At 40.2% G+C, this 27,637-nt stretch overlaps 1 protein-coding gene across 2 annotated transcripts in view; it reads right to left on the bottom strand.

Moving 5' to 3' along the window:
• Positions 1 to 27,637, bottom strand: part of METTL9 (methyltransferase like 9) — a 47,294-nt gene that overhangs the window by 16,665 nt on the left and 2,992 nt on the right. For both annotated transcript variants that reach the window (XM_043914506.1, XM_043914507.1), the window contains exons 2-4: positions 18,792 to 18,982; positions 14,566 to 14,775; positions 5,867 to 6,051 (exon numbers count right to left, since the gene is read on the bottom strand). In XM_043914506.1, coding sequence (XP_043770441.1) covers positions 5,867 to 6,051; positions 14,566 to 14,775; positions 18,792 to 18,982 — 586 coding nt within the window. The remainder of the gene's footprint in view (positions 1 to 5,866; positions 6,052 to 14,565; positions 14,776 to 18,791; positions 18,983 to 27,637) is intronic.

Here is a 27,637-nt window from a genome sequence, read left to right as displayed (position 1 = left end):
ATAAAGGAACAGAACAAGATGGAATGAAACAAACCTAACATGTATCAAACACCAATACTGAGACAGACATGGTTGGGCACGATCCTATACACTATATTATTTCATCTTCACAACAAACCTCAAGGTAAGTATGGGTCCCATTTTTACAGATAAAACACTAAGCTTCATGACAGGCTCAGGCAATAAGGACTGACCCACATTTCAAAGCAGGTTAGCCCTCAAAAGCCCATACTCTTTTCACAAAGCAGTCCTGCCAGAGTCTTGCTTATTTCTATTAAGACTGATGGGAGCTTTAAGACTGAACATGTCTAGTTTAACCCAAACAATCACCCTGGAAGAAAGTGAGAAAGTTGCCAAGGGCTACCCCTCAAAATGTACAGGTTTATTTAGCTGGTTTCAGAGAATTCTACCAAATCTTCAAAAACAATAATCACAATGCTATTTAAACTGTTCCAGAGCATTAGAAGGAATTCAGAAATTATTTTTCACAAAATCAGCAGAACATGAGAAAGATAACATCTTCCAAATGAAAAATTAGATCAGACCATCATTTATCAATAATATTAATGTTAATATTTTTATTTAGAGTTTTTATAAATACAATCTAGTGATACATAGAAGAAGGCTATCCTGCATAAGTGCAGAGATGTATGAGTGGATATGTATTAGAAAAGTACCATTGATTTAATAAGACAATAGAGAAAAAACCCTGTCACCATAGAGGCTGAAAACAAAGGTGACAAAATTCAACATTGACCCCTGACTTTTTTACTCTTAATAAAACAGGATTTTTGAAACATATTGTATCTCTAGCCAAACAGCCATCTCAGGCCAAAAGACAGAATCATATTTTTCATTAAAGTAAAAACCAAAGGTTTCCACCATTTTTTAAAACATTTTCTGGAAGTAACTACAAATTCACTTGGACCAAAAAAAAAAAAGGCTAAAAATAAGAAGTAGCAAAACCATCTGCAGATGTTATAATTGTGTTTTTTAAAAACCCCAAGAGAATCAATGGAGGAAACTACTGGAAACACTAAAATAATCCAATAAATAATTACAAAACTGGTACAAACACAAACACACACAAAAAAAATTGCTTTCCTTGTGTTATGCACAATATCCGGAGGGCCATTTGAGACAACATGGATAAAACCACAGGACATTATGCTATGTGAAATAAACCAGATACAGAAAAAGAAACATTACAGGATCTCACTCACACTTGAAATTGAAACAAGTCAAACTTGTAAAACCAGAGAACAGAATGGTGGTTGCCAGGAACCTGTGGGTGGGGGAACTCAGATGTTAGTCAAAGGATACAAGCTTTCAGGTTTAAGAGAAACAAATTCTGAGGACCTAGTGTACAACCTGGTGGCTATAGTTAATAATGCTAAACTGTATACTTCAAATTTGCTAAAAGAATAGATCTTAAGCATTCTGTAGACACACACACAAAAGGTAACTAGGTAATGAATGTGCTAACTGACTGCAGTCATCATTTTACAATGTATATGTATACTAAATCATCATGTTGAACACCTTAAATACAAAAAAAACTTGTCAATTATATAAAGCCGGGAAGTTTTTATAGTTTACACAATGAAGAAAAATCCTATTTATAATATCACACACACCATTAGAATAAATCTAACAAAGCTTGGGCAGGATCTTTATGAAGAAAATTTTGTTATGAAAGAACGTAACTGAGCAAATTAAAAGACATACTATTATCAGCTAGAAGACTCAATACTCCCTAAATTAACCTATAAATTTAATATAGGGGAACTAGGCAAGCTGGTGCTAAAATTGATCTGCTAAATAAATAAGCCAAGAAAAATCTAAAAGGAACTGATGAGGAAAGACTAGTGCTATGATATTAACATGCATGATATAGTTACAGTAATTAAAATAGTTTGGTATTGGCAATAAATTTTCAGCGAATAGAGACAAACGTAGGGCTTCATGATAGAAGGGCTTCCCAGGTGGCACTGTGGTAAAGCACCTACCTGCCAACAGAGCAGACATAAGAGGCCTGCCAATGCAGCAGATGTAAGAGATGTGGGTTTGATCCCTGGGTCAGGAAGATCCCCTGGAGGAGGGCACAGCAACCCACTCCAGTATTCCTGCCTGGAGAATCCCATGGACAGAGGAGCATGGTGGGCTACAGTCCATAGGTCTCAAAGAGTCAGACACAACTGAAGTGACTTAACACACACAATACATGATAAAGGTGGCATTTCAAAGCATTAGGGAAAGATGAATCATTCAGTAAATGGTGTTAGGATCACAAAGTGGCTATTTGGAAAACTAACTCTTTAATAAAGAGTTCCACTCCTAGAAATGTATCATCCAGACAACCTTAAACATTACTTCCTTCAGCCTTTTCGCTACATCACACTCTCAGTGAGGCCTTTCCCTGAGCATCCTTTTTAAAATTACACCACCTAAACCCAACTCCCAATTCCAAAGTAGTCCCTTTCTTACCTTTATTGTTTATTTTTCTTCATAACACCTATCACCAACAACATGCCGTTTGTTTACCATCCGTCTTCCTCACTAGAACTAAGCTCCATGAAGACAAAAATACTTGTATGTTTTTCGCTCACTTATCTCCAGCATCACTCAGCAAATGCTTTTTTAATGATATTCTGTAGCACAGAAGTATCGCTTTCACCTTCACTGCAAGTTCAGTGCCTATGAGTATGCTCAATCACACAATCGTGTCCAACTCTTTGAGACCCTGTGGACTATACAGTCTGCCAAGCTTCTCTGTCTGTGGAATTTTCCAAGAAAGAATACTGGAGTAGGTTGTCATTTCCTACTCCAAGGGTTCTTCCTGGCCCAGGGATCAATGGGACCTAAAGTGTGATGTACCAGGGAGACTTCTAGAAAAGGTTTCCCTCACTTTAAAAAAAAAAAAATGTATGGGAGAAAATGCTTCTTTCTTTCCAAGGCTGTCATGCCTACACATGATGCCTGGCGCTGCATCAGCCGTTTTGTAACTGTGGGGGATGTCAACACACGGAAGATGAAGAAATGAAAGCAAGTTCTGAACTTCAATGGGTGCTTGCATCACTGAATTAACCAACCTTGTAATCACTCTTCTAAAATAAACTCTTATTTTTCAGTTGTTCCTTCTGTTTTTTATAACATCCCGATACCTACTTAAACGTGTGTGCAAGACTTGCCTAAGAATATTCATTTCTCTTGTCTTTACAAAGCAAACTGCCAGGATCTATAAGTACGTCAACAGAGGCCTCATCAAGTAGTTACCGATGCCCAGTGGTGTACTGGTAAATGTTTACCAATGAGCTAGAAGAAGGGAGAGTCTATCTGTAGAGTTTGCCCATGTCCATGGTTTAAGTACTCCCATCGAGGTCAACTTCAATAATGGCCAAGTTTAACAACCAGCTCACTAAATTCCTGCCAATACAACAGTCAGCTCTCCTGAGCCCGTAAAACCAGCTCCAGCACACCAATGCTTACATGCAGACAAGGATATAGATACTTATGAATAATATCCTAGATATACTTAAGTGAAAAAGGGCAACAAAACTATTTATAATGGGTTTGGATTATAGAATCAATTTTTTTCATGTCCAAGCATAGTTGTACAGGCTATCTTTAGAAAAATAGTCAAGAAACCTGAACAAGATTGTGGAACTGGAGTGGATGAGAAAATTCATTATATACTCTCTAGGAAGCTGCTTAACACTTTTTTTTTTTTTAACCATGAATTACCTTTTTATAAAAATCACAATTTTTAAAAATTAAACACCACTAAATTTTCATTTTTGCAATATGAGTCTCCTTTTCTTAATTACAAACTTCCCCCCTTTTTGATGCTTGAAATAATTCTAGTGAGATTTAACCCCTAACCAGAACTGGGTCAGTACACCAAACAAACTGAAACTAGAAAGATACATTTTGCACTTTTCCCCCAAATTCGTCTAAGCAATAAAACTGCTGTTGTTCAACTTTAAGACCAATGGAAAAAACTATACCAGTAATTACTTCATCTACAATTGCTTTTGTTAAAATAAAAGTCAAGAACGCAAAGCACACTCAGATATCCTTAAACCAGCCCTGTATTCACGAACTCACATAGCAAGTTCACTTTGTACCTCATGAGTCTTCACACGGGGCCACATGGAAATCACCAGGATCTAACGCAGAGAAAGGAAGCAATAACAGCGCCACAAGCAGCCTACAAAGCCTACAGGTCACCAAAGGCACCCACGGCAACAAGGCTCTGCACCTCAGGCGCGCTCCATGCCACACACCAGACCCCTTCAATCAACAGGCAACTCGGCGCACCCACAAGCAAGGGGTCTCTTTTCAGTCCTTTACTAGAGTCTGCCCTCTTGTCCAGTTTAACGTCCTCTCAATTTTTAGTGTCAGAAACACAAGGAAATAGATTTCATGTTTAGACTGATGTTTCTTCCCCTGCTCGTGTCCACCTCCTGCTATGCCAGGAAATAGCATTAAAGTTCCATCGTGTGGTTGCCCAACAGGACACGGGAAGCCCGGACCTGCCAGCTGATGACTGGTGATGGCAATGCAGTGAGGTGGAGGCGTAGTATAATTACAGAGGGAACAGCACTTAAGCGAGGTCAGGCCACTGAACTATCAAGGATGACATTTACCAGGTTTTTCCCTACACAACAAACACACACGTGGTATGGCACTCACACGTTCAAGCATTTTTCTTTACCATGATAAAATGGCTCAACAAAGGAATGCAAAAATGGAGATGCTAGATTGGAGGGGCGGGGGGGACATCTATTCTATCTATTCTCCTTCCTACCCTCCTATGTCTAAAGAATTCTCCATTTTCCCCACCATCAACAACAAATCTACAACACATGGTAAACGTTAAAGACAAGCATTGAATCAGAAGGGACTAAGACCTGAGGGGGGAAAAATAAGAAGAAGAAACAAAGGAGCAAGTGAGTGGCAACACAAGCCCATGGTCATAAGCAAACTAGAGCATTATTCCTCAGGATGAAGATTTTTACAGGCATTTGATAACTATGATGCTAGCAAAATATTACTGGACTTCTCAAGAATGTCAGCAAGTTCTTAAAGAGGTTTTTGAATCCAAAGTTGAACAAGGCAGTAAAAGAGAAAAAGATTTTCAAATATTAACGTGTGTTACATAATAAATAAATTTTACATTATTCTACAATAACTTACAAAAATGCAAATGAGGCTTAAAGTAAAAACTTTCAACATGATCTAAAATGCAAATCACATAAGCTAAAGCCAAGTATGAATTAATGTGACTATGGCCAAAAGTCATAGTAAATATGAAGCAGCATAAAATCCAACCATTTCTTCTGAGATAGTCTTCATTCAGTATTGTTAGAGAGTAAGACCATGCGACTGAAAAATCAAACGTCAAAGAAATGATACATGTTGGGACACAAATGGTCTTCAAAAGGGAAAATGGATAACAATAGCATTTATCATTTTAGGGACAAGAGATGTAAAATACAAGATAGCTATGACATTTAACAAGTATATTCAGGTAGATTAAAAGGCATCATTTACGGCTTGACTCAGCTCAAAAAGCTAGTAAGTTAGTAGTGAAGGCTCCATTTAAAAGCATTTTAGGCTTTTAATCTTGAGTGGGCAAATCCAGCTCAGTATTATTACCACTGCAAAGAGAGTGCAAAGAGAGCACTATAAAATCCACATTAAGACAAACATTAACTGAGGCGATATTTTACATGGGTTAACTGTACTTTGTTAAATTTCAGGGTATTCTAAGAAATACCAGATTGCATCTAATTGTGCACAGCACAGAATCACAAACACCAATGCTGGATAATAGGCCTACTAAGTGGGTGTCCACACTTACCGTTCTCCACATAGGGATGAAAAGGTAAGACCAGAGCAAGGATGACCCTGCCTCTGGTTGGCTCCAAGACACTTCTGATATCTTTTAACAAAGTCAGAGGCTGATCACAGCGGTCCAGCAAATTTAAGCAGCTGATGACATCATACTGGAATCCTGTCTTCTGCCATTCATTTATACCAAGCACTCTGGAAAAATCAGAAAGATACAAAAACCTTTAAAGACATCTTTAAAAATATGTAGATGCCAGTAAAGACTTTAATTTTGTCTTCCAAATCAAAGTAAGTTCAAAATCATTTATAATTTGTATTTGCAGTAATAAAATGGCCACGCAAAAGTAAAGAACCGTATTTCTTTAAATTCGGCATTTTACCTATTTCCAAAACATACAAAGTTTCCTTTGTAAGAATTAGTATGTTGAGTAAGTACCAAGATATAGGTGATAGAAATGTTTATGAGACTACGGCATCAAATTCTTGAACATCAATTAATGAACGAAGAATTCTACTTTTACATTCACTGGGATGTAAGTGTAGAATACATCATATATTCGTGTTTTCTAGTCCTAGGGTGCCTCCTATTTTAAGAATGGCTAGGGTGATATAATTTCCATTTACAACCTTTGATCTTTTGCACACATCTATGTTCTAGGAGAGAGATACTCTTTCATACTCTAGAATCTTCATATCTAAATAACTATAGAAAAAATAAAGCACGGGACATCCTACTAAAACAGTACGTGAAGACCATGGTTAACACACCTCTCTCAGCGCTTCAGTATCTCATGCACACAGTCACTCTCTCCCCTCTCCTTCCCTCTCTCCCCTCCCTGCCTTCTGTGCCCTAAGAACACTTTCTAGTCCTTTACAGTGTTTTACTCACAGAGCGTAGGAGTCCTGATAGCAAGTCTTTGTCACAGTGTTAAGGCAATTCTATTAATAACTCACTCCTGCTTGGTTACATCAATCAAAATGTGGTAGGTGAGGCATGTTATGACAGAGACAGGAGCAAAAGGGAACCAAGAAAAAGGACTTTTTAAACAAGTCTTGGATCACACTGAGCAGATATCTTATGACATTTCAGAACATTTTCGCATAGCAGAATAAAAAGAAATGCAAACTACTCAGATGCATCCTCTTCTCAATCTATATTTTTAAAAAAACTAAAGCTTCCTCCAAAACAACACTGACGAACTTCAAGGAGCTAGTCAGATTTCTGTCACTTGAAGTAAGTGGGGCATTAGAGCTCCAAAGTCACTTTTAAAGGCTGTCTGTATATTAATATCTTAGCCGACCAGCCAGTTTAAATTCATAAACTTGCAGAAGACAAACTATATATCTGATTCAAAAAAACAAATAAACTTAGACCTGATTACAACAAAGCAGAAGCCAAACATCACTGGCATGTTTTAATCTAGAATAAATCTCACCAAATCCATCTCAGAGTCACTTGAAGATAGGTAGTTTCCATGTTGGTTATTTTGAAAGATAGAAACACATGCCTATAACAGAAAATTAAAATCTTGATAGCCTTAAAACCGGGACAGTTAAAACTATAGAGTCCCACTTCATCTTTACTTCTATTTTGTGATTTCTACTTGTAAACTCAGTTCCACTGATAAAGACAAATTTACCAGCCCGACTCAAATTGCATGTTAGCCCAGGAATCCTAACAATATGTTTGAATTTTCCTCTCTTATAAAAGGAAATTTCCTCTTATAAGAAAAATGAAAGAAGTGACTTGTCCAAGCTCTTGTAAATCACGAGCAGAGTAGAAATTACAGCTTGGGAACTCTCCTAGTAGGTTATTCAAGACAATGAACCTGCTCTCTCCATACAGGTCAGAAAGAACCTAACAATCAGTCTTTGTATAAATGCTTCTAGGGTGGTGGGCTGAGAGTGAATGGTTAGCCATTCAGTTTCCAGTATCTTTCCGTTTAAAAAAAAGAAGAGTCTGAACATAAGGAATAGAATTAACTACAATGTTTTCCTTTCTTTTTAAGAAAGATCCTTAACCTACAGATAATGCATTAAAGTCAAGCATCTTTAAAATTTACATTAAAGATCTTTGTTCTCTGGTGTCAAAAATGTACACACAACTCCTTTTGAACTACCCATGTATGACCTACTCATGCAGATGTAATTCCAAGCCCATCCCCACTGCCAGTCTGCATCTTGCCATACACTGGTATCCTCCACCATCTATAAAACACCATTTAGATCACATAAACTAACATGCACATTAACTTTTGGTAAAAGCAGTCTGAGGAACTAACCATGCTGCCAAAATTATTTTCCTGCCAAAGAACAGTTTTTATTTACTGTCATTCGAATTGTGGGATTCTTTGTCAGTGTACATAATCAAAACGTTATTAGGTTGGTTCAAAAGTAATTGTAGGTTTTCACTGTTGAACTCTGCCATTTGATATTTGAATTCATTCTTAAATAAATGTTGTTATGTTATACATCATTTTAATGTGCACTTCTCACTTTATTTTTTTTTGCTAATGACTTATTACTTGCTGTTTATATTTATTTTAGATTGCAAAAATGGTGTTAGACAGAAAGCAAATTTGAGTGATTTTTTTTTATTCGTCATGAAGCTGCAGAGACAATTTGCAACATCAACAACGCATTTGGCCCAGCAACTGCTAATGAACACACAGTGCAGTGCTGGTTCAAGAAGTTTTGCAAAGGAGACGAGAGCCTTGAAGATGAGGAGTGCAGTGGTCGCCAAAGGAAGTTGACAATGACCAGTTGAGAGGATCATTGAAGCTGATCCTCTTACAACTACACAAGAAGTTGCCGAAGAACTCAATGTCGACTATTCTAGTCATTCACCACTTGAAGCAAATTGGAAAAGTGAAAAAGTTCAATGAGTGGATGCCTCGTGAGCTGACATAAAATTAAAAAAATCGTTTTGAAGTGTCTTCTCTTATTGTACACAAGAACAATGAACCATTTCTCAATCAGACTGTGATGTTCGACGAAAAGTGGATTTTATATGACAACCAGTTATGACCAGATCAGTGGCTGGACCAAGAAGAAGCTCCAAAGCACTTCCCAAAGCCAACATGCACCAAAAAACAGGTCATGGTCACTGGTGGTCCACTGCCAGTCTGATCCACTATAGTTTTCTGAATCCTGGCAAAATCACTACATCTGAGAAGCATGCTCAGCAAATCAATGAGATGCACTGAAAACTGCAATGCCTGCAGCCAGCATTGGTCAATAGAACGGGCCCAATTCTTCTCCACACCAATGCCCAACTGTATGTCACACAACCAACACGTGAAAAGTTGAAAGAATTGGGCTACAAAGTTTTGCCTCATCCGCCATATTCACCTGACTTCTTGCCAACCAACAACCACTTCTTTCAGCGTCTCAACAACTATTTGCAGGGAAAACGCTTCCACAACCAGCAGGAGGCAGAAAATGCTTTTCAAGCGTTCATCAAATCCTGAAGCACAGACATTTATGCTACGGGAATAAACTTATTTTTTCATTGGCAAGAATGTGTTGATTGCAATGGTTCCTTTTTGATTAATAAAGATGTGTTTGAGCTCAGTTATAATGATTTAAAACCCACGGTCCAAAACCGCAATTACTTATATACCAACTTGATAACTGTATAGGACTTCCCTGGCGATGCAGTGTATAAGAATCTGCCTGTCAATGCAGGGACACAGGTTCTATCCCTGGTCCCGGAAGACTCCACATACCATAGGGCAACTAAGCCCGTGCACAACTACTGGAGCCCACGGGGTGCACACACTAGGGCCCACAAGCCGCCACTGCTGAGTCTGTGTGCCCTAACTGAGTCTGTGTACCCTGACTGAGTCTGTGTGCCCTAACTGAGTCTGTGTACCCTGACTGAGTCTGTGCACCCTGAGTCTGTGTACCCTGAGTCTGTGTACCCTGACTGATCTGTGTACCCTGACTGAGTCTGTGTACCCTGACTGATCTGTGTACCCTGACTGAGTCTGTGTGCCCTGACTGAGTCTGTGTGCCCTGACTGAGTCTGTGTGCCCTAACTGAGTCTGTGTACCCTGACTGAGTCTGTGCACCCTGAGTCTGTGTACCCTAACTGAGTCTGTGTACCCTGACTGATCTGTGTACCCTGACTGAGTCTGTGTGCCCTGACTGAGTCTGTGTGCCCTAACTGAATCTGTGTACCCTGAGTCTGTGTACCCTAACTGAGTCTGTGTACCCTGACTGAGTCTGTGTACCCTGACTGAGTCTGTGTACCCTGACTGAGTCTGTGTGCCCTAACTGAGTCTGTGTACCCTAACTGAGTCTGTGTACCCTGAGTCTGTGTACCCTGACTGAGTCTGTGTGCCCTAACTGAGTCTGTGTGCCCTAACTGAGTCTGTGTACCCTGACTGAGTCTGTGCACCCTGAGTCTGTGTACCCTGACTGAGTCTGTGTACCCTGACTGATCTGTGTACCCTGACTGAGTCTGTGTACCCTGACTGAGTCTGTGTGCCCTAACTGAGTCTGTGTGCCCTGAGTCTGTGTACCCTAACTGAGTCTGTGTACCCTGACTGATCTGTGTACCCTGACTGAGTCTGTGTGCCCTAACTGAGTCTGTGTGCCCTAACTGAGTCTGTGTACCCTGAGTCTGTGTACCCTGACTGAGTCTGTGTGCCCTAACTGAGTCTGTGTGCCCTAACTGAGTCTGTGTACCCTGACTGAGTCTGTGCACCCTGAGTCTGTGTACCCTGACTGAGTCTGTGTACCCTGACTGAGTCTGTGTGCCCTAACTGAGTCTGTGTGCCCTGAGTCTGTGTACCCTGACTGAGTCTGTGCACCCTGAGTCTGTGTACCCTAACTGAGTCTGTGTACCCTGACTGATCTGTGTACCCTGACTGAGTCTGTGTACCCTGACTGAGTCTGTGTGCCCTGACTGAGTCTGTGTGCCCTGACTGAGTCTGTGTACCCTGAGTCTGTGTACCCTAACTGAGTCTGTGTGCCCTGAGTCTGTGTATCCTGACTGATTTGTGTACCCTGAGTCTGTGTGCCCTGAGTCTGTGTACCCTAACTGAGTCTGTGTACCCTGACTGAGTCTGTGTACCCTAACTACTGAAGCCCACTCACCTAGAGCCTGTGCTCCACAAAAAAAGGAGCCGCCACAATGAGAAGCCCATGCACCGCAAGAAGAGGAGCCCCTGCTCGCTGCAACCAGAGAAAGTCTGCGCAAAGCAATAAAGACCCAGAGAAGACAAAAATAAATTTTTTAAAAAACTTAAAATTAAAAAAAAGTAATTGTATAATCCATTCCTAAATATCTATGGCTCTTACAAAACAGCATTTCTAACCCAAGAAGAAAGGTGTCTGTTCAGGGGGTTATTATTTTCAAGAAAGTGAGTTAAGTAATAGTTTGCCTTCGAGGAGGATTTAAAGTACACCTTCCTTAGAGAAGTAACAAAGCAATCAGTATTGTGATAGATCCTAAATAAAAAACCAAAACACCAACAATGTAAAGAAAAGTTTTATTTTTGTTTTAAAAATCAAAACCACATCCTTAAATTTTATGATCAGGCTTTCTGGCATAAACAATAGTCAGTGCAGAGGGAAATCTGGCCATTTTCTGTTTTATTGATTTATTTCAAAACAAAATCCAGAACCTTTGTTAAAAAGCCAGGTTTTCGTGGGCCCATATACTGAAGAGAAACAAAAAATAGCTACCTCCCAAAGAGAAAGACAGAAAGAAAGAAAAAAAACAAAACATGGAAGTAAGCTAAAAGTCTGCCCTGCCATCATGGATTAGACGAACTCTACCACTTGTCCATTAAAACCTCAAACTGCACCAAAAATTGCCACTTTTGTGAATATGCTTTTATTTCATAGTAACAACATCATGGAGGGAGTGTCAACCAGTATGAATTCCCTATCTAGGTCAAACTGCAAAAAGATTTTGGCATGTGTGTTAGGGGGGAAGGTCAGCTTTTGTCGTTGTTTCATTTTGTTTTTGGCTGCTCCATGCAGCTTGTGGGATCTTAGATCCCTGACCAGGGGTTGAACCTGGATCACAGCAGTGAAAAAGTGTTGAGTCCTAACCACTGGACCACCAGGGAATTCTCCCAAATTAAGTATTTTTTACATGGTGTACAAGTTCATCAGGTAACATAACATGCAAACTCTACATGTACTGAATCGTTAATGTGAACATCTGAAGTCTCACTTAAAATTCCATTTGGCCACTCAGTCTCTAGAAAGGTTTAAATGGCAGGCAAGCAAGCAAAGACATGGCTCAGGGTAGGTGGGAGAAAAATCACTGGAAGACATATTTTTAACATCTTCCTCCCCATATTCACTTCAAAACACTGAAGAAAGTCAAATTAGAAATTGGGCATGATTTAAGTCACTGTTATAACAAAGGTCAAAGCCTTGACATGGTGAATTAATTTCTAATTGAAGGAATATATTTCAAGTACCACCACACAGACCCACAAGGATCTAATCTGAGACAGACTACTGGATTTTACAAATCAACCTCACACAGATAAGTCTGCTATAACATCCCTAAGAGCCACTTAAACACTGACAGTGACAAGGACTGGAATGCTCAAGCTCTTAGGAAGGTCCATCTCCCTTACCTTTAACTCAACTTCTCAGGCTTTTGTTGTGCTTGATTACACCACAGACTACACCCTCTTCCTCCTTCCACTTGGTAAGGAACCCGCCTGCCAGTGCAGGAGACATGATTTAATCCCTGGGCCGAGAAGATTCCCTGAAGGAGGAAATGGCAAACGACTCCAGTATTCTTGCCAGGAGCATTCCCATGGACAAAGGAGCCTGACATCCATACGGTTGCAAAGAGCTGGACACCACTGAAGCGACTTAGCATGCAAAACCCCACTTACAGTAATCCTTCCCCCTCCTTCCTACTTGGTATTCTCTTCCTCAAGCTAAAAAAAATCTATGTTTTCCAAAGTTGAAAACTAATCCTGCTCCAAGAGCTATGCTAACATGTTCTGTCTCTAGGGTTAGTCTGTTCCTAAATTAATCTCTTACTTACAAACTTAGATGGGTAGGAAAGTGAAGGAGGATGTAATTGTTCGAAGTCTAACGCCAGCTTCCAAAATATCAGAGGAGGCAGGTTATATACCTCTACCTCTCACATTCTATACTCAGCACCTTCTTCCATTCAACAGAATCCATACTGAATAAAGAATAACCTTCTTCCTAAGTCTCTCAAGCAGTGGATGGTCTGAAAACCAAGAGTTCTCACTTCACATCCATCTGGAAGAATATTATTAAAAAAAAAAAAAAGGAAGATCAGAAAATAGCAAGTATGGCAAAGATGTAGAGAAACTAGAACCCTTGTACACTCCAAGTGGGATGTAAAATGGTGTGGTTGCTGTGGAAAGGCATGGCAATTCATCAAAAAATTAAACACCAACTTACCATATGATCAAGCAACTCCACTTCTGGGTACGTACCCCAAAGAAGGGAAAGCAGTGACTCAAACAGCTATCTGTACACCCATGTTCATAGCAGCATTATTCACAATAGCTAAAAGGTAGAAGCAACCCAAGTGTCTATTGACAAATGAATGGATAAACAAAATCTGGTATACATAAAATGGAATATTACTCAGGCTTAAAAAGAAAGGAGATTTTGACACATGCTACCACATGGATGAACTTTAAGACATTATGCTCAGTGAAATAAGCCAGTCACAAAAGGACAACTATTGTACAATTCTTCAAGGTTTCTAGAGTAGCCAAATTCATAGAGACAGAAAGTAGAACGGTGTCTTCCAGACAAGACTAGGGAATCAGTTTAATGAGTATAAAGTTTTAGTTGGGAAAGATAAAAAGGTTCTAGAGATGAATGGTGATAGTGGTTATACTGCAATGTAAATATACTTAATATTACTGTACACTTGAAAATTGTTAAAGTGGTAATTTTTTGTCATAGATTTTTATCACAAATTTTTTAAAAGTTTTTTTAATTAAAAAAATAAATAAACAAAAAACAAGATTTGAGAACGTCAGGTTGAAATTAGGGAACAAGTCCCTACATTTGATCTCTCTTTTCCAAACTGTCTCTCACCTGCCTTTTTCCTCTGTGTATGTGTTAGTCGCTTAGTCATGTCCAACTCTTTGCGACCCCATGGACTGTAGCCCGCCAGGCCCTGCTGTCCATGGAATTCTCCAGGCAAGAATACTAGAGGGAGTAGCTATTCCCTTCTCCAGGGGATCTTCCCGACCCAGGCACTGAACCTGGTTCTCCTGCATTGCAGGCAGATTCTTCACCATCTGAGCCACCAGGGAAGCGCTCTTCTTCCCTACAGTGCCAAAACCTCAAGTTCAGAAAAACACTGCCAAGGAAAGATGATCTCTCTCTCAATTTCCACTTAATTGTAAGCTGACCCTTGAACAATGTGGTTTTGAACTGCCTGGATCCACTTTCACATGACCCATATTTTTCAAAGGTAAATACTACAATACTACATGGTCTGGTGCTGGCTGAATCCATGGACATGCAGTAACTGCAGATACAGAGGGCTGACTATAATAATATGTGAATTAACCCCTGCGCTATTCAAGGGTCAGCTGTAACATGGAAAGATTTTTTAAAAATTCCTCATCATGGAAAATTGTTTCTGATTTGTATCATTTAAATAAAATAATATTAAGAAGAAACACATCTAAAACCAAGAAATATACTCCAAACCATGTCTAAAAACTATACCTGTATTTCTTCTTCTGCAGCTGCCATATCATAGTTTCAGACAGCTCAGTGGCATAAATTTCTTCAAAATGAGGGCTCATGATTTTTGTGACTTCTCCATCTCCAGCACCTAAATCAAGAAGTCTATGGGTTTTCCAGTCTGGATTAATTTTAAGCAGTCTCTGAAACTGATCTGGTGAAAACACAAACATTGAGCCTCTTCCTAGCAACCTGGAAAAGAGAAAAAGGACAAGAATGGATGACTCCGTATGAAATAAGCACTCCCACCCAACATCCACACAAAACAGCCTCCTGAACTTACAAAATGCTTATTTTATAAGATTATATGATTAAAATAGTCATCGTCTATATGATTCATGGTTAAAAAGCAAAGTTAACAAAGTAAGAAAACACCTCCAAGTATCATGATCTGTGTCTGAGGCTGCCAACAGTACACCCAAAAGAGTGGGGACAGGGAGAGGAATAAAAGGGGTGAAGGCAAGAAGGAAAATATAAGAAAAGATGACTGTGAAAAATTGAAGTCAAAATAGGAAGGAGTAATAGAAAACATGTATATCAGTTTAAAAAAATGTCAGGCCAATAGAATCAGACCACAACACTAGCCAATAACTCTGAGCAGAAAAAGCAAATTGGCGGCGGGGGCCGGGTGGTGGGGGGGAAGCCACTTACAATATGAAACTGAACAATGAGTATAAAAAATAGGTCTAGATAATAGATTTTAAAGAGACACTAGAGAAAAGAGGAAGAGTGGTCCTTGTGATATCAGTTAATTTGCATTTAAAAGTAGATTCATACTTGGGTCAGTTTGTATGTTATACAATTGGCTAGGTCCTGTTATTTCTAAAAATCCTAAAAAATCTCTAAAACTTAGTAATGTCTTTGAAAATAGAGGAGTTAAAATAGAGATCAGAGAGTGCTCTAAGAAAAGCAGCTACAGATCACACCAAGTCTCAAGGAAGCATCGTCTCAGGAAATAAAATGTGTCTCTACTTAGAACTTGTTTTCTAGCTCTGAAATCCTAGTCTGTCCGGGGCAGGGATTCCAAACTTCCTGTAAGCAGCAGCAGCATTTCTTTAAGTGAAGCAGATGTTACTCAGACAACATAAAATGTAACAGGAGAGCAGAGAGCGCCAGCACTGCTGCCAGCCCGCTTCTACCCTTTCTCTGCAACCTGAAGCAGCTCCTAAGGCGCTTCCTCTTCAGACCCAAGAAAAGTCTGAAAACCACTGGTCTAGGAAATGGCAGGGAAATCAGTACTGTTCTGCTGCTTTCTGGAAACAATCATAAGGTACAATAAGCTTGTTATGCAGTGACTGGAAGGATGTGTGCAACTGGGTGTTCCTGGTAAGACTGGTTTCAGAAAAAAATTAAAATTATGGAGCGAGTTCCTCCTCTTCTTTCCCTTAGGAGAGGTCAACCAAATCTAACAATGTGTTTGTAGTAAATCTTTCTGCCCCACAGAAATGCTAAAAAAAATGGGAGAGGGAAACCCTCAGAGATTTTCACCAATGCAACCACCTCCCATAGAAAACTTCATCTCCTAAACTTTGTCTTTAACTCTCAATTGCTCCTATCTTCTAATGGGAAAACAGGATGAAAAAGAAATCTCAGAAAAGGAACTGAACTTTCTGAAATAGCTACGTAAAACTTCACAGAGGAACCACAATCAGAATAAGAAGAGGTAAAGAGAAGTTACAAGCTTGGGGGAGCTTAGGGGATGCATGTTTCAAATGTTGGTGCCCACCTGCCATAGAACCAAAAGTAAACTGCCAAACAGTTACATGGCTTAAGCTTTCCCAATTACAAAAAAACACGCTTCCCTAGCCGTATCTTTTGGAATCTAAGGACCCGTGATATGATAATCATAAAATCCTAGAGCTAGAGGTCACCTGAGGTCAAAGCTCATGTCGAAAGGGCACCAGAGAAAGAAGCATTGTCCTATATCCAAAGATCATGAGCAACAGAGGCTACACCAAAAGATTTAAACAAAACCTCACAACAAAAAAAAAATCTAACTTCATTGAGCCCAAATGACCTCTGCCGTCTAGAGAGCACTGGGGCTAAGTGGGGAGGGTTTGGGTGGCCACAAAGATTGGAGGGTGCTACGGTCACTCAGCGGGCAAGGAATGCCAAGATAATGACTTTGCTCAATACAGGTTTCTGGCAAACACATACCATGGAAAGGCACAGCTCTCTAATTTGTCCTTAAGTCCCAAAGTTAGTGATGTCCATGTATGCGTGTGTGTGTGTGTGAGAGAGAGAGAGAGAGAGAGAGAGAGAGAGAGAGAGAGAGAGAGAACCATTCTAGATTCTCTGGCCTAAATTCTCTCTAGATTTGGAATCTACAGAGGAAGTATGCCTCCCTCCCCACTCCCACCCCCACCCGACCCCCATCCACATGCTCAGTTATGTCTGACTCTTGTGACTCCATGGATTGTAGCCAACCAGACTCCTTTGTCCATGGATTTCCCAGGTAGGAATACTGGAGTCGCTGCCATTTTCTGCCTTAGGAGATCTTCCTGACCCAGGCATCAAATACCATGTCCCCTGTGTCTCCTGTCTTGCAGGTGGATTCTCTGCCACTGACCCATCAGGGAAGCCCAGAGGAGCTATACTCCTCACAAACATCTTTATAAAGGAACACAGCTCTCAAGCCTCTCCTTTCTTGGTTTGCCCCTTTCCCACATAAAGGAAGTCCAATATGTATCTTACTTTTTTAATTCAAGGTTACCACACTAATTATTTCTGTAAGAGATAGCCACTCATGATAATAAGCTACCACCGCCATGGAGAGAAAGTACCAATGGGCTCAAAATTAAGCTTTCAGCTGAGAACAGGGTACAGGGCAGGAGATGTTTTTGTTCTATTGCGGGAGGGGGCATTGAGGGTGGATGGAAGGGGTGAGGATGGGGGTTATTTAAAAAAGAAAAGCAGAAGAACTGTAGATGAGGGAAGCCAAAGGGAACTTAGTATTGCCCCTCTGACCAAAATGTGAAATCCCAGAGCAGAGAATTTTAACCAGGGGCCAACAGGGGAGAGGTAGGAGGAAGGGTCAGAGTTTGAAATCTCCCCAACTTATATACAAAATGTTGAATGTAAGGACTATTTGAACAGAGAATTTCTACCTTATATCACTTTCAAAGAGGTACAGAACCCCAAAAAGGCTAAAAATCACTGCTGTGGTGACTTGCCTCGTCCTCTCCCCCAACAAAAAAGGTATAGAACAGAAATTCAATGCAGTGAATTTTAGAAACAAAATGGCGGACCAAGTTGTATAAATTCAACTACCAACACAAAAATAACAACTGTTTGCTGAAGTCAGTTTAAGGCAACTTCATATAAACAATGAAGAAAGTTAAGTAAGAAATCTTGAGAAATGGCTCATGGTGCCTGAAAACATATTTAAGGACCAGATGACAGACTGGGAGCCAGACAAGACATTCAGTAGAAGCTGGCTCCAAACCTGAAGAGAAGAGAAAGTGGACCCAGCCAGTAGCTGTAAGTGGTCCAACAGGCTTTTCAAGCACTGAGCCCTGCTACTTCTCTCTTTGGAATTCTGGATTCTTAGGCTTTGGGGTTTGAAAAGTTGGATGAGAAAGGATAAAAATATTCCTACAGTGTTTTCCATAGATTTAGGTGAGCAAACCACTTGAGGGACAGAGAATTTCACAAGTTTACAAAATCCTGGTGAGTCTAGACATTACATAAGAACTGAGGGAGAATCCGTCACTCGAACAAGCCACCATTTACTGCTGGGCTGAAGTAAATTAGATCCTTCCCCAGAACACCTGCTTCTGGGAAGTGTGCTTATGGCAAAGATCTTAACTCTCTGACCTATAGCTTGGTTCCAAGTATCCTGTTCCTCTCTAATAGATCAGCAGCAGGATAGGCATTACCTGGGAATGGGTTAAAAATTGGAACCACAGAAAGTGTGGTCCCACCCCAGACCTACTGAGTCAGACTCTGTACTTTAACCAGATGCCCAGATGATTTCTGTGCACATCAAAGTTAGGAAGCACTGTAACTCCCATCACAGAAATACAGAACAATGAGGCTGTTTATCAAGTTATAGGGAATTTTAAAAGCAACCTGCCGAGGCTGAGACACAGGGCCAAGGATTCTGACTGCAAGTGTTGTAGCTGTGGAGATGGTCAACATCTCAGCGAGGTAACTTTTCTTTTTCCTAGACCTAAGGATAAAGAAAAAATTATCCAAGATTCACTTACCCATTGATAGATGTTCTAGACATAAACAGGCTAAAAACAGATGACACAAAAGAGTGATATAATTGGATAAATAGCCAGCCCGATTTCTCAATGCTGTTGTTTAAGAAGATCTGTGTTCCTTGATCAAGGTAACTCTGAACAAAGACAGCCTGGAGTGACTCGCATAATTTCTCTCTGTTGCACACATACCACTAAAAAGAAAGAAGAATAAGAAAAATGAAAACATAGAACTGAAGCATCATCTAAAAAATCCAAAAACGAAAAACAGAAGACTAAATTGAATCTAAGATTTCCAAATACCATAAATCTCATGGCACTTTGAGAATAATCAATTCTTACATGACCCCTATAAGGTATAAAATACTTCCTCCTACCTAGTTTCTGGTTTAACTCTCATTACCTTCAGGGCAGGTAAGAGAGTGGAGGAAGGGTGAAGAGGCTTGCAAATCATGCAGCTTGGTAGGTGACAGAGCCAGGCAAGTGCGCTGACTCCTGGCTCAAAACTTCTAGCACTATGCCCCGCTGTACCCCGAGATCAGGAGAGCTCTGGCGGCCTCTCCTTCACGGAGACTCAACGCAAGAGGGCAGTAACTACCAACATTAACCTTATTTTTTATCTAAAAACACTCAATGCAGTGATTTAACTCGAAGCCACCAAACAAACCAATAAGTAGCAGCATTTAGTATTCTAGTGACCAGGGACTTCCCTGTGGTCCAGTGGCTAAGACTCCATGTTCCCAAAGCAGGGGGGTCCTGGTTCAATCCTAGTCAGGCAACTAGATCCCACATGCTGCATCTGAGAGTTCTCATGATGCTATGAAGATTCAAGATGCCGAGGGCTGCAACTATGACCTGGTGCAGCCAAATAAGTACATTAAATAATTTAAAAAAAAATTCCAGTGACCATATTTAGCTATCCTTTTTATTCTTGGCTATAAAGAGACCTGTAGAAATACTGGTGCGCTTTACCAGATCATTTAACACTCTAACAGACAAGAGCCAAATGTGCTTGAGAAAGGTTAAGATCTTACTTAAGGTCATATGCAAACAATAAGAAAACAAAGTAATAACATGCTAAGAAGCAGATTGCCAGGAACAGGCAATACCCAGAACATACTTTTTAGAACAAAATTCAAGGACCTCAATTGTGGCTAAAGTGTCACCTTGTGTGATAAATGTTTCTCATTTTCACTCAGAGTTAGTACACCAAGAGGGGAAGCAGCCTGTGGGGTGCAGCAGCTTCAGACTGAGCCCACCATCAAGTCCCGGCTCAGCCATTCCTGTGTGGGAGCTCAAAGAATCACTCAAATCTCTGAGACTCTGTAAATTCATCACTGGTTTCTGTCTATCCTGGTAGGTTATTCTGAGGATTAAACAAGTTAATGCAGGCTTATCCTCAATACGGGGCCAGACACGAGACTCCTATAATAACAGCAATGAGATAAGGGTCCTCTAACACGGCCTGATAAATAAGTCAGTCCATTAAGTATATGATGAAACTGCAGAGTAGATCAGTTACTATTAATCTGTTATCAACTAAGAAACAATTTCCCCCAATGAAGAGACAAAAGTAACCTGCTTAGCCTGACAAGTATGACCATTCAGCAGCAGCAGGTTTCCCGTAAATGCTTACATAACTGATGGACCAATTTTAGTCATCCTAAGCTTGCTAAATATTGGAAGAAATCTTGGGTAACATTCCCAACACTAACGCTGTTATAACCAAACAAGCACATTAAAGTTTCAAAGATTAACTAATATTTTTTACAAACTCTGTGCCCTGACTTGATAAACCAAATCTTTCAAACTGCTGATGGTTTTGTGTTAATTTACCATTCAAAACACTTGTACCAAAAACTGCTTGAACTTGATACTCTTATTTTTCCCACTATATGACAAGCTATGAAGCTTCTTACATTCACTGCACATTTTTTATCTTGCTCTGAAGATGTTCGTGCTTAATCATTAACTAATTCTTAATACTCACTGTGCCTGAAGTTATGCCCCAGTGCCGGTCATAAACCATTTTTTATTACACTCCTGACCTCCTGGTTCACATTCTAAACTGTAATACTGAAGCCATCCTAACTTTTATTTTCTCTTAATTCTCTGAAATGACTAATCAGGATGAAACCCATCACCTGGGTAATAGGCAATCAGGTACATTCTATTACTGCGGACAAGAAGTCATTCATGTGGAACAGAGGAGCTAAGAATTCCTTGGCACCCACTTGTAAATGGACAACCAGAACAATAACGGACTCTGACTTCCAGAACTAAGCAAGAACTGGCACCATTAACTGCAAATAATGCTTACAAATGCTCCCCTCCCCCAAAAAAAGTCTTAAGTTCTTAACAGCATTTCTCTCAATTCATCAATATTAACACATGTGGTTGAACCTTTACTGCCACACAAATCTTTCAGAAAAGAAAATGCTTACTGATCAAAATATGCTACTGAATAAAAAGGAGTAATGCCCTTCTCTTTAAAGATGAAGGTTGAAATACATGTTCCTCCCGACAATTTGTATAAAACAAATGTCAATTCCACGGCATTATTCATAATTACCAAAAAGTGGAACAATTCCAATGTCATCAACTGATGAATGGATAAACAAGATGTAATTGATCCATACAACAGAATATCAATCAAACACAGAAAGGAATGAGGCACTGATTCCTGAGATTTGAACTATGAATATTATGTTAAATGAAATAAGCCAGTCACAAAAGGCCACAGATTACACGATTTCATTTACACAAACTGTCCAGAATGGGCAGATTCAGAGACAGAAAGTAGATCGTGGTTGCCAAGGGTTTGGGGATAGGAGACAATGGGGAGTGTCTTCATGATAATGAATATGGGATTTCGTTATCAAGTGATGAAAATGTTCTAAAATTAAGACAGTGGTGATGGCGGTACAACTTTGTGAAGTCTACTACTAACCATTGTACACTTCAAAAGATGAATTTTACAGTCATGAATTATATCTTGATAAAACTTAAAAAAAAAAAAAAACACACACACAAACATCAAAATGTGGGTGGCATTTTGATCTTCCAGAAACTAAAAATGGTTTGAAAATTTAAGGAACTAAACATATTTCTTTGAAACTGTAAATTTTTAAATGTAAATCTTATGTCACAACCCTGCTTCACAGAAGTTATCTTAAAATAATATTCAAAATACTTAATATGGCTTACGAGGCCCTACAAGATTTGTCCATTCTGTATCCACAGCCTCACCTCATGACACTCCCTATCAACCCATAACAACCAGTCAGTCACTATGTCACAACACTGTACCCTTCTTTCCTTTTCTGGAAGGCTCATTTCCCAAAGCTGTTTCACCTGGTATTTGCTGGCTCCTGCATTTCCCACTACCCCCAAATGACCAAAGCCTAAATATATCCCTTGAACTTCCAGACTAGGATGGATCCCCTGTTCTAATAATCTCTCAAGTCTCATGTCTCCTCAGTAACATTTATAACCACTGACCTGAATCAGTTCAGTTCATTTCAGTCACTCAGTCGTGTCTGACTCTTTGCAACCCCATAGACTGCAGCACACCAGAACTCCCTGTCCATCACCAACTTCCAGAGTTTACTCAAACTCATATCCATTGAGTCGGTGATGCCATCCAACCATCTCACCCTGTCGCCCCCTTCCCCTCCCGCCCTCAATCTTTCCCAGCATCAGTCTTTTCAAATGAGTCAGCTCTTCACTTCAGGTGGCTAAAGTACTGGCGTTTCAGCATCAGCATCAGTCCTTCCAATGAATACTCAGAATTGATCTCCTTTAGGATGGACTGGTTGGATCTCCTTGCAGTCCAAGGGACTCTCAAGAGTCTTCTCCAACACCACAGTTCAAAAGCATCAATTCTTCGGGGTTCAGCTTTCTTTATAGGCCAACTCTCACATCCAGGCATGACTACTGGAAAAACCATAGCCTTGACTAGACAGACCCTTGTTGGCAAAGTAATGTCTCTGCTTTTTAATATGCTATCGAGGTTGGTCATAACTTTTCTTCCAAGGAGTAAGCATATTTTAATTTCATGGCTGCAGTCGCCATCTGCAGTGATTTTGGAGCCCCCCAAAATAAAAGTCTGCCATTGTTTCTACTGTTTCCCCATTTATTTCCCATGAAGTGATGGGACCAGATGCCATGATCTTAGTTTTCTGAATGTTGAGTTTTAAGCCAACTTTTTCACCCTCCTCTTTCACTTTCATCAAGAGGCTCTTTAGTTCTTCTTTGCTTTCTGCCAGAAGGGTGGTGTCATCTGCATATCTGAGATTATTGATATTTCTCCCGGCAATCTGGATTCCAGCTTGTGCTTCATCCAGCCCAGCATTTCTCATGACGTACTCTGCATATAAGTTAAATAAACAGGGTGACAATATATAGCTTTGACCTACTCCTTTCCTGATTTGGAACCAGTCTGTTGTTTCATGTCCAGTTCTATCCGTTGCTTCCTGAACTGCATATAGATTTCTCAAAAGGCAGGTCAGGTGGTCTGGTATTCCCACCTGTTTAAGAATTTTCCAGTTTGTTGTGATCCACACAGTCAAAGGCTTTGGCATAGTCAATAAAGCAGAAGTAGATGTTTTTCTGGAACTCTCTTGCTTTTTTGATGATCCAGTGGATGTTGGCAATTTGATCTCTGGTTCCTCTGCCTTTTCTAAATCCAGCTTGAACATCTGGAAGTTCACAGTTCACATACTTTGAAGCCTGGCTTGGAGAATTTTGAGCATTACTTTACTAGTGTGCAAGATGAGTCCAATTATGCAGTAGTTTGAACATTCTTCGGCATTCCCTTTCTTTGGGATTAGAATGAAAACTGACCTATTCCAGTCCTGTGACCACTGCTGAGTTTTCCAAATTAGCTGGTATATTGAGTGCAGCACTTTCACAGCATCATCTTTTAGGATTTGAAATAGTTCAACTGGAATACCTGTATATAAATTGCATGTTCAGGGTCTATCTTCCCCAGTAGACACAAAGCTCCATAAAAGGTCAGAGACAATGACTGACTTCAGTGGCTGGTACGGTTACAGATGAACAACAAAATGTCCATCTATTTAACAATTATTGTTTAAAAAAAAATCACAGGCAGTCTAACAGATAGAATTTAGGGTTTCTAGTAAAATCCTGAAGAGAACACAAGGATAACCATGGAGACAGCTGTCACTGGGTTTTGACACTTTCTAAAACTTGAATGTTTTTGTAAGGCCTTGTTTAAACCCAATTCTGCAAATAGTGGGTAGCTCCTCACCCACCGCAGAATTACATCAGCACAGCAGGCAGTGAAGGAAGACACAAGAGTGCCCACCTTACACCAGGCACCTGGCAAAGCGCTGCACGTTTCACGTCCCACCTCACAGTGCCAAATAAATGGGCTGCTGAGCACTCCCGACAGGTTCAAACTCCTGTTCGAGGTGCACGTGGTTTTTTAGGAGAAGTATTTTTTTTTTCAAAGAAGCTTCTCTTTGCTTCGCTCGTTCCAGTGTGTCTCTCTGTGAGATACAATTCTACAAAAGAAAGCAGGACTATTCTGCCCAATTAAGACTGGATAAATAGGTCTAAAGATAATCTGATCTAGATAGTAACAGAATTACACTAAGCCTGCGTTTCTCAACCTCAGCACTATTGACATTTGGAGCCAGATAATCCTTGATCTGGGTTGTAGGATGTTTAGCAGCATCACAAGCCAGTGCCTGTCAGATGCCAGTAACACTCCCCCACCCCCAGTCATGACAAACTAAAATGTCCCAAACATTGCCAAGTTTCTCTGAGGGTGAAAAATCACCATTGCTTAAGAACCCCTACATGGGCTTACCCAATTCCTTTAAAGTAGAAACGCAATGTTCCTATAAAATTGTATTTGCTTATCAGACTGAGGGACAGAGTTAAAAGTTTTTCTGAAATTACTTTGAGTTCCTCAACTAGTCAGACACATGGCATATAATAATCTTTTCTTCCAAAATACAAGACTTGAACCCATTAGGAAAATTAGGATTAGAAAGTTATTTTAGAAAATGAACTTTCTGATTTTAGGTAATGTCAGTTCAGTTCAGTTGCTCAGTTGTATCTGACTCTTTGCGAATGTCTTAGGTAGTGTGGTTCAATAATAAATAAATATTTGGTCTTTATCCCCAGTTCCCAGAACAGAGCTCCTAAAAACTTGGGGAAACTCCAGAGTGTGTGTATGGTCATGTGATGACCAAGAGGGCAAGATGGAACTTGCAGTCCCACCTTTAACATCCAGGGAGGGGAGAGAAGCTAGAGATTGAGTTTAACCAATACTGGCCAAAGAGTTCATCAATCACACCTTGGTAACGAAACCTCCAGAAACCCCTAAAAGACAGGGTTCTGGGTGCTTCCAGGTGGCTGAACACACGGACGTGCTGGGAGGATGGCTTACCTGGACAGGACTTGGGAGCTCTGTGACACCCTCCACCTTCCCCCGCCAGCCCCTTGCCCTACGCCTCTGTTCCATTTGGCTGTTCCCAAGTTGTATCCTCTATAAAAAACTGTAAACAGAAACCAAGTGTTTTCCTAAGCTGTATTGTTGCATAATTTCAGTGTCTACACAGAGCTGCACTAGAGTGGGTACAGCTTGCTATTGAGAAGGCAACCTACTTTCACAGCCCCTCAGGCAACAAGGCTTCCTAAGAGGGATGCCATGAAACAGCGGTGAAAGCCTGGGCCTTGAAACCAGACAGAGCAGGATTCAAAATTCCAACTCTGCTATCTACTAACTGTGCTCTTAAACAAGTTTCATCGGTCTTAGCCTGTTTGTAAAATGGGGATGTACCACCTACCTCCAAGAATTGTTTTAAGGATTAGAGAAGATAATATATATACACAGTGACTGACACTTAATAGAAGCACAATAACTTGATTTTCTTTCCCTTCCTGGTCAAGGTTCACAAAAGCCAGTCAGAGAACTGAGGTTCAAGAGAATGCCCAAAACCACACTGTAGGTCTGGGCACTCTGCCATTCTCAAAAGAAGTGAGCAACCAAAGATCTGAGATAGTCAATACCACTAAAGGCAACCAGAGAGGCTCCGCTAATGGAGTACAGGAGAATCTTAGCTGCTACAGAGGGTGGTGAGACCAACCTGAGGACACTGACCTTGACAGTAAGGATTCAAAAATCACACTCAAAGTTCTACAATGCAATCATATCAGTCCAGCCATTTAATCACGGATGCCTTGTATATCAGATACACTGGTACCCTGTATAAGGGCTTCCCTAGTAGTTCAGACGGTAAAGAAACCACCTGCAATGCAGGAGACCTGGATTTGATCCCAAGGTCAGGAAGATCCCCAGGAGAAGGGAATGGCAACCCACTCCAGTATTCTTGCCTGGAGAATTCCATGGACAGAGCAGCCTGGCGGGCTACAATCCGGGGTGGCAAAGAGTCAAACACAACTAAGCAACTACCACACACACACCTTGTATATATGCACAGCACAGGTGTAAATATTCAAATCATTCTTTCTCTACAAATGACACAAACCTAAACCAACAACCTCTTTATAGGCGCCTTGAAAGTGCAGAGTAACAGGACACCCTCACTTCCATGAAGGGAAAGTTTAGATTAAATCCCTTCAATTTTGATTTAATAAACAAATTACTGGCAATCTTCATTTCAAATATCACTAGCTGTTAGTATTTTATAATCCCAAGACTTTAACAAAGCTTCAGGGGATCTGAAACAGTCTTTTACAGGAAGTATCAGGGTCCCAAGGGCACCTTCACAGGGGAACATAAAGGCCTCTGGTATACCCTGAAGAAGGGACCTTCCTTGTACTCTGTAAAACTGAAGCTAACACTTGTTCAGGGTTTCAACACAGGTTATAAGGAAGGAAAGAAAACTCTTCAAAATCTCTTTGGTATTCAGCTGCAAAGGACTCCGGACTTTCAAAGGCAGTTCAGAGGACACAAATCTATCTATCAGCATCTGTCTGGCTAGCTGGCTGACCCCTCTGGGCACTGTTAACTCATGCCTAACTTTGGTCCACCTCCACAAGGTAACTGGGAAGTGAGGAGCAGGAGACGGAACCTGTACTTTAGCACAACCTTTACCTCTGGCTGTGATGTCCAAGTACTGATATTTTTTCATCTGTAAGAAAATCCAAATTGTTTCAATTCTATCTTAAATCCATCATTGCTTATGGCAGAGCACATTTCTGAGTTTACATAAGAAGATGAAAAGAAAAAACTCAGATATATACATATTTGCAATTTTAAGTTACCATATATATTTATTAAATTATTTTTTATTGAAGGATAACTGCTTTACACAATTTTGCTGTTTTCTGTCAAACCTCAACATGAATCAGCCATAGGTACACATATATCCCCTCCCTTCTGAAACTCCCTCCCATCTCCCTCCCCAAGTTACCTTATTAATTTCAGATAATGTTATCTGTGCTCTTAAAAAACCTGGCAGTGTATCAACTGGAGAAACAGTCCTGGCCTGGTTCCAAGGAGTTCTATAACAATTCTTTTGTCACTCCATCAATTGAGAAGCTGTTGAATGACTCTTATTATCAAGAACCTAGTTAGTGTGGCCTAAGAGTTCTTTCAAGTTTCAATAGCTCTTTAACAGTTCCATTAACTAGCAGGTGCAATGCCTCAAAAAGGCTAGATTCAAAGTTATTGTCGTTACTACTTTCTTTTTAAGTTCCGGGTCAGCCAATATCGAAAAGTCATGTATCTAGTTTCTCACTACCTACCTCAATTTCTTCCCAAAAAGTCAAACTACACAGCTTTCAATCTGTGATGAAGAATGTGCTGCTGATTAAGAAAACTGGAAATTTTCTCTGAAGCAAACATC

Source organism: Cervus elaphus, chromosome 10, assembly GCF_910594005.1.
Source record: "Cervus elaphus chromosome 10, mCerEla1.1, whole genome shotgun sequence".
NCBI classification, from domain to species: domain Eukaryota; kingdom Metazoa; phylum Chordata; class Mammalia; order Artiodactyla; family Cervidae; genus Cervus; species Cervus elaphus.
The sequence above is the reverse complement of the archived record's forward strand: the minus strand, read 5'-3'. Positions and strand labels throughout refer to the sequence as shown.